Source organism: Haliaeetus leucocephalus, unplaced genomic scaffold (genome assembly GCF_000737465.1).
Source record: "Haliaeetus leucocephalus isolate CR32 unplaced genomic scaffold, Haliaeetus_leucocephalus-4.0 Scaffold186, whole genome shotgun sequence".
Taxonomy (NCBI): domain Eukaryota; kingdom Metazoa; phylum Chordata; class Aves; order Accipitriformes; family Accipitridae; genus Haliaeetus; species Haliaeetus leucocephalus.
Window position 1 is genome coordinate 943,524 of NW_010972622.1, and position 7,440 is coordinate 950,963.

General features: G+C 67.7%; 1 protein-coding gene across 1 annotated transcript in view; it reads right to left on the reverse strand.

Moving 5' to 3' along the window:
- Window positions 1-6: 6 nt before the first annotated feature.
- BAZ2A (bromodomain adjacent to zinc finger domain, 2A) overlaps window positions 7-7,440 on the reverse strand; it is a 10,373-nt gene continuing 2,939 nt past the window's right edge. The window contains 24 exon segments of the mRNA XM_010565123.1: window positions 7-206; window positions 312-455; window positions 562-788; window positions 874-1,020; window positions 1,135-1,267; window positions 1,343-1,626; window positions 1,696-1,862; window positions 1,937-2,092; window positions 2,185-2,410; window positions 2,729-3,303; window positions 3,388-3,523; window positions 3,606-3,665; window positions 3,780-3,942; window positions 4,217-4,291; window positions 4,455-4,669; window positions 5,084-5,338; window positions 5,438-5,626; window positions 5,709-5,774; window positions 5,890-5,951; window positions 6,066-6,276; window positions 6,353-6,454; window positions 6,632-6,740; window positions 6,819-6,879; window positions 6,960-7,163. Of these exon segments, the coding sequence (XP_010563425.1) occupies window positions 38-206; window positions 312-455; window positions 562-788; window positions 874-1,020; window positions 1,135-1,267; window positions 1,343-1,626; window positions 1,696-1,862; window positions 1,937-2,092; window positions 2,185-2,410; window positions 2,729-3,303; window positions 3,388-3,523; window positions 3,606-3,665; window positions 3,780-3,942; window positions 4,217-4,291; window positions 4,455-4,669; window positions 5,084-5,338; window positions 5,438-5,626; window positions 5,709-5,774; window positions 5,890-5,951; window positions 6,066-6,276; window positions 6,353-6,454; window positions 6,632-6,740; window positions 6,819-6,879; window positions 6,960-7,163 (4,136 nt within the window). The 3' untranslated portion in view covers window positions 7-37.

A 7,440-nucleotide genomic window follows, 5' to 3' on the forward strand; every position in this document is an offset into this window, starting at 1 on the left:
GGGGAAGGGGGGGTGGGGGGGCACCGGCCCACCCTGCTCACGGATTAGTAGCGTGTTTTCCCTGATAAAACTCCTCCCACCGGCTCTCGAAGAACTTGCGCATGGCGTGCCCGGCCTTGCCGACGTCCGAGTCATCCTCGTTGAAGGTCTGGCAGTTGTCGAACACCAGCATGGCGTCGGCCGCAAACTCCTCCGAGCTCGAGTACCTGCAGGCAGGAGAGCTGTCGGTGGGGGCCGGGGACCCCCGCTGGCCCCCGAGGGATCTCCCATCCCTACGAGGGACCCTCATCCCGCCCGGGACGCCCGCTCACCCGCCCCGCAGCAGCCGCGTGCGCATGGTGGCGAAATCCATGGGGTTCTTGATGATCTTGCGGTAGCCAGGGACCAGACGGGGGTTGACGGGCTCCAGGAAGGGCCAGGCGTCCTCGTGCGACTCCATCTCCATCAGGATGATCCTGGGGGCGGAAGGCGGGGGGTGGCAGGGTCAGGGTGAACCCCCCAGTGGCGTGGCCCAGGCCCTCGTCCCCCCCCCCCCACCACGTGCCCCCCGACTCCACTCACTCGCAGAAGGTCAGGTCGCTGGGCTGGCCCCGCAGCGTCGTGCCCCTCCGCTTGGCGGGAGACAGCCCCTCGCCTGCATAGCGCGGCACGGGCAGCCCCTCGCGGCGGCGCGAGGCCGGCCGGCGGCGCGGGCTCTCCTCCTCCTCCACAAGGCTCCCCGCGAAAAGACGCCCCCGTTTCCGTTTCTTGCCTCGACGGGGCGAGATGGGGTCCCGGTACTCCCCTGCCTGCGGGGAGGGGATGGGGGTCACCGCCAGAGCCTGGGGTCGCCACCGCTGGCCCCAGTGGGTGGGGGGCTGCCCCGCGACCTACCTGGGAGACGCAGACAGAGCAGAACCAGTCGCCCTCAGGCACCTCCGTCATCTTGGGCCGGTGGCAGTAGAGGTGGCAGCCGCGGTCACAGCCATCGCACAGCAGCAGGTGCTCATCATCGTCACCGCGCCGGCACACCAGGCAGGTCTGTGGGGAGGGGGGCTCAGCCACGCTGGTGCGGGGGTCCTCGTCACCCAGCGGTGGCCAGCCCTGGCAGGCGGCTCTGGCCCTCCCACCCAGCAGCGTGGCACGGGCTCTCACCACTCTGTTGACCGACTTCTCCCAGGCGATGGATTTCTCCAGCTGGTAGATGCAGAGGGAGACCTGGGCTGCGCTGCGGCATCGCTCCAGTGTCTGCCGCCATGTCCGGACCCGGGGCGTGATCTCGTAGGCTCTGCAGCGGGAAGGAGGTGCTCAGCCGGAGCCGCTCGCATCCCAGCGGCGCAGCCAGGAGGGGCGTGGGGCTTACATCTCGGTGGGGCCCAGGCTCAGCTCCTCGGGGTTGCTCAGCACAGCCTTCTCCACCACCACTTCGTGCAGGGGCCAGAGCGGCTCCTTCAGATAGCGCCGCTCCACGTTCTGCTCCAGCGCTGCCAGCCGCAGCACCGCCAGGTCCAGGGGGTTGGTGCGCTCCCGGCACAGCGGCAGCCCGTCCCGCCGGCTCCGGACAGTGATGTCTTCCAGGGGCTCCACCTTGTGCTCGCAGTACTGCAGGTCATCCCGCGTGGAGTCGGGGCTGGGGCATGTCCAGCCCTGCGAGACAAGAGAGGCTCAGGGTGGGTGCCCAGCCGAGACCACCGCAGTGCCTGGCCCGGCACCTACCCGGATCTGCAGATCTGCCATCAGCACACGCTGCTCCAGCTCCTCCACCCACTGCAGGACGGAGAGGTCAGTCTCGTAGGCTCTCTCCATCACCGACCACTGGGCCAGGGCTTCCCGAGACACGGCGGCGGCACCGGCCGCCTCGGGGCGCAGGTGGAAGATGGGGTCTGGGGGCGGAGGGTGGGCTCAGCGGTGGGATGAACAGCGGCCCCCCACCCCAGCCCGTGCGGGCAGCCCTTACCGGTGGTGGCACGCAGGCAGACCTCCCGCAGGAACTCCTTGTGCTTGGTGAGGTGCTTGTGCAGTGCCTTCTCCCGGATACCCCGTGGGTGCAGCGCGCGAGCCACTGCCTCCAGCTCCTCAGGGTCCTGCAGCCACCACCAGCCACTCTGCATCTCTGCAAGGCAGCACCGCGGCACTCAGCAACCTGCTCAGCTCAACACCAGCAGCCCCTATCCTGGGGGTCCCGGGGCTGGGCTGGGCTCTCACCAGGGGGAACAGGCTGCTCCGTCAGCTGGGTCAAGTACTTCTGTTCAATCTGCTTGAAGAATTTGGTAGGGGGCCGCCCTCGGCGCTTGGGCTGCCCTGGCAAGTCCTGGAGCTTCTCCAGGCTGCCCCGGCTCCTGGGGCAGGCGCCGTGGGCCCTGGCGCCGGCATGCACTGGTGTGGAAGCGAGCAGGGGAGCCGTGGGGTCGTCCATGGGGAGACCGTTCAGCTGGTGGGGACGGATTTTGTCAGAAGGGCCAGGCATACACCCGCTCCTTGGTCCCTGACCCCATGGCCCCCCAGCCCTGCGGCTGTTTTGCTTCTCACGAGCTCAGCCCAGAGGGTTGGGGGCAGCAGGACCGAGCTCCCGGTGTGCTGCCACAAGGACAGCATCCCCCAGCCCCGGGGTGTCCAGTGCCCAGGCAGAGGGTCCCACCCTGCTCCCCCCCAGCTGCCCAGGGAGGTTCGCCCAACACGGTCCCCACAGGCCAGGGTGGAAAAGCTGGGTGCAGCCCCCCACCAGCCCCAGCTGGGCCCAAGCACGTACCTGCCTGGCCGAGCCCTTGGGCAGCTCACTGCGGGACTGGCTGCGGGGCTGCATGGTGGCTCGCGGCGAGGGCTCAGCAGAGGAGGTAGCAAGGGGGGCTCGGTCATCGCAGGGCGTCCGGGGCAGCAGGTTGAACCAGGGCCCCTGCTTTTCCGCAGCCTCTGGGGCACTCTCCTCCTCTTCCTCCTCCTCTTCCTCCTCTGCGGGGTCCAATGGGGCCTCGAGCGGTGGGAGCCCCGTGTCCCCCTTGCCGGGGCTGCTGTCCGGGGTGAGGACAGAGTCCTTGAGCAGGGACGACTGCGTCTGGCTCAGCCAGGAAAGGAAGGCGGACTGGCTGAGGTCATGCTGGCTCTGCCCCATGGGCACCGACTCCTCCAGGACCCCATTGACAGGGGGGGCTCTGGGCCCGCAGTGCTGCGACAGCTCCTCTTTGCTCTTCCGGGGCCGGCCACGGCAGCGTGAGGCCGTGCAGTTTGTCCGGCTGGGAATGGGCACATCCACCGGCTCCTCCTTCACCGGGGAGTTGGGGGGACACCCCTTCTCCTCCAGGGGCTCCTGGGGTGCTGCCTCAGCCACTGCAAGGGCAGGAAAAGGAGATGAGATGCAGGGTCCTCTCCCAACCAGGAGATCCCTCCTCTGGGAGCCCCTTCCCAGCTTACCCTCTGTGCCCTCCACGAAGATGCCGCCCAGGTGGGGCAGGACCCAGTACCGCCGCCGGTACCGGTCCTGGCCCAGAGAAGCTGCTCGTAGCGTCTGTGAGGAATGGAGCAGCTTCTTGCGGAAGAACATCTGCCTCTGTGGGGAGAGTGCAGAGCAGTGATGGGACCTGCAGCCCTGCAGTGGGGGACGAACCACCAGCCCTCCACTGCCTGCTCACCTTGGCCAGCTTCTCTATTTGCCTCTCGAGCTCAGGGATGCTGGACGCAGACGTGTCGGCCTGGGGAAGAGATGGGACCTGTCAGGGAAGCGCGGGCGGGCGGGGAAGAGACCCCCGAGGGCAACGTCCCCACCTCTGCCCCACTGTGAGTGACGGACCCCGCGGCCACCCCACCTCCTCCTCCCTGCGGGATTTCCGTCCGCGGCTCTCCTCCTCCTCCTCCATCTCCAGGCCCGTCTCCTCTGTCAGGCGGGAGCTGCGCCGGCGCCGCCCATCCTCCAGGCCAGTGATCTCTGATTCAGGACGTCCCGTCTTCTTAGCCAAGGCGATCTTCAACCTGACAAGACACAGCAGAGGCGTCCGCTGCTTGCTCCCATGTGCAGCCCGCTCCCCCCGGCAGGCCGACGCATGTGGCTACAACGCAGCGCTGGAAAAGTGACCCCCAGACGCCCCAAACCCGGGGCGTGGAGGGGAACGTGCAGAGGCCACAAATGGGACCCAGCATGTCCAGCAGGGCAGCCCCCCCCAGCCGGTAGGTAGGCAGGCGGTGCTGCCTGCCAAGCGGGTGCAGGCAGCGGGAGCCACAGGCAGCCCCCCCCCAGCCCATCTACCTGCGCAGCCGGCCCTCGATGATCCACTTGTTCTTCCTGTAGTTGGACATGTTCTCCAGGGTCTTGTCGATCTCGCTGCAAGGAGACGGGGACTGGCTGCGGCGAGCGGCTCCACGCAGCTCGCCCAGGAAGGAGAGGGGCCCATGCCGGGCACCAACACGCCTGCGCTGCCCACGCTGTGCCCGCAGGCAGGGGGGGCCCGGATCAGAGGACGCGCTTGCCCCAAACCCGCACTTACTTGATGATGAGGGCGCTGCTGTTCAGCTCATTCACCAGGAAGGCCAGGATGGAGGCTTTCTTCTCCGGGGGCAGTGCCTGGAAGGGCTTGGTCCGCAGCCCATCGCACAGGTCCTCGCCTGCCCCGTACGCCGTCAGGAAGCAGCGCAGGATCTCGGAGACGGTGTCACGGTTCAGGCTGATCTCCGACACCTTTTCCCCCAGGATCTTCAGGGACTGGGCAGAGCAGAGCAGGGGGGTTCAGGGAATCAACTCCTGCCCCACAGGGCGGTTTGGAGGAGGAGAAGAAACAAGAAGGGGAGGACACCAGCACCCCATGGTTGGAAAACCAGGCCAGGAACCGGAGCCTGAGTGGGAACAAGCCCAGGGGTGTCCCAGGCAGCTGGGCAGGGCCAGGCAGGGCTGCCTGCCTGCCACGGCCCCAGGCCGGCACAGCAGGACAGACAAGGGAGCACCCCAAGGGCTGCCAGGGGCTAGGAGCCAGCTGGGCACAGAGAGAGGGTGCAGGAGGCTGCAGCAAGAGCAGCACCTCCCAAATCTGGGCTCCCCCATCCTAAACCTGAAGCAGCCAGGGTTTCGTTTGATTTAACACCACCACCTCGACTGAGGAAGGGGCCGGGGCTGGCTTACCTGGCAGTAGGGTGGCAGTCCAGGGTCGTAGAGCGCAGCCTGCAGCAGCCGCACCAGCAGATCCTGCACTTCGCCTGCGCTGTCGCCCACTCCCAACAGCCCCTCCTGCAGCGTGCACAGGCTGGGCACATCCTTGGCCGGGTCAAAGCCCAGGACCTTGCCGTAGCTCTGGAGAAACTCCACGACCGTCAGGCAGTTGGAGAAGGCGCGGCTGGGCAGGATGAGGCCTGGGATGCGGGAGAAGGCTGGCAGGGGCTGCAGGGGAGGAGAGGGGGTCGTCAGAGCTGGCGAGGCACCGGGCAGGCCACCAGCTCACCGGCTCAGCCCACCCGAGCCCCCTGTGCCCCAGCCCACCTGGTGGTCCCCCAGGCACATATCCTCCGTGGGCTTCTTCATCTCCTCCAGGATGAGCTGCTGCCGCCGTCGCTCCTCCAGGCGCCGCTGGGCCAGCAGGCCCTTGTCTGCCTTGCGAGCCCCTTTGCCCTTCTCCTTGGGCCGCGCTTTGTCCTTGCCCTTCTCCGGTTTGCCCTTCTTCTCCTTCGCCTGAAGACAGAGCCCGGGATGTGTGGGAAGAGCGGCTCCATCTCCTCCCCACTTCCTGGCCCCCTCATACCCGCAGACTCACCTTGGATTTCTTCTTGGCCTCCTTCCCTCTGGGGGCTTTGGCTTCCTGCTTCTGCTTGTTCTTGGCCTGGAAGGGGCAAGACCAGCTCAGGGACCCAGTGGCCTTCCCGCAGTAGAGAAGCCCCTACCCCAGACCTGGAGGGGCCCCAGAGCCACCCCAATCCCCACGCAGCCGCTTGTACCTTCCGCCTCATTTTCTTCTTGATTTTGCTCATTTTTAGCTTGTCCTCGTCACTGAGCACCTCTGTGAGAGCAGAGAGGGAGAGTGGCAATGGACCAGCTGCTGGGGTCCCACTAGAGCCAGGCTGCAAGGGACTGCACGAGCCGCCCTGAGCCGGCGGGACCAGGGAGGGGGTACCTTGGGCTTCCAGCCTCTTCAGCAGCCGTGCGTCCGTCTTGCTCAGCAAGTCGACCATCTTGACCTTGGGAGGCCGGCCCCGGCCGCGTTTCGCAGCCGGCGGCTCCTTGGGCTTCGCCTTCTCAGCATTGCGGGGTCGCCCACGCTTGCCTGTGATGGCCTGGATGCGCGAGGGGATCTCCTCGGGGCTCAGTTTCACCCACTGCAGACCCTGCGGCACAAATCCAGGTCACCTCCTGCAGCACAGCACTGGGGGGACAAGGTGGCTCAGCTGCCCCCAGACCCACCTCCGGTGTGTCCCGCTCCTCATAGAAGTCTCCCACCGGCATGCGGGGGCTGAAGCTGAAGTGCTCACGCCGGACGTCCTGCACCACGTTCCTGCTCAGGTACTGGGGGGAGGAGGAAGAGAAAGGCCGTGAGCGGGGCTCAGCGCTCCGGGCCTCACAGCTCCTGGCTCACAGCAACGTCTGTCTGCTGCAGTCAGGGGGCTCTGGCAGAGCTGGGGGGGCCTGTGGCAGACCAGGACCCCAGGTTGGCCCCCACCCCGCTCTCCCCGGGGACCATACCTTGATCACCTCTGGGAACTGCTTCATCCTCTTCCCACAGGGCCCGTAGTACCAGGTCTCGCCCTGCCAGCGGTGGTTCCCCTTCTTGATCCGCACCTCCCGCCTCCACCTGGGCACAAGAAGCTTCAGCCCGGTGCCGTGGGGCAGCTGCGGGGCCGGACGGAGGGAAGGGAATGGTGCCACGTACCCGTGCTGCAGGGGAAAGCGCACCTCCTCCTGGGTGGCGATGCGCCGGCGGGGGACATCACCTGCGAGAGAGGGGACAGGACGCTGGGCTCGGGCGCGCTTGGCTGGAGGGGGGCATCCGCGAGGGGGCTCCCTGCCTTACTTGCTGCTGAGGTGCTCAGCGGTGCAGTCTCCTCGTTCTCTCCTTCTGGTGCGGCTGAAGTCTCCGGACAGCTGTCGGCGGCCTCTTCCTCCTCCTCCTCTGTGGATGGGGCCGGGGAGTCCGGCTCCAGCGGAGGGTCGAGCCCCAGGGACCCCGACTCCTCCAGCCCCGCATGGCTGCTGCCGTTCAGGTCGACGCTGCTGTCTGTGGAGCCAAGGTCAGGGACGTCACCGGCCGAGCGCTGCCGCCTTCCTGCTCTGCCTGTGACACCAGACAGCCCCGTGGGGGCTCACGTCCAGCCAGGGGCAGGTGCCCGCACCGGCGCACCGTCCATCCCCTGCGGGGTCCCCGCCAGCACCAGCCGCAGCCGTGGGGTCCCCCGCTCTGCCCGGACGCAAAGGTGCTGCAGCAGCCACGGAGGCAGAACAAGGCCGGTGGGGCGGCCACCGCCCCCAGGCACGGGGGCCGGCTGGGGTGGGGG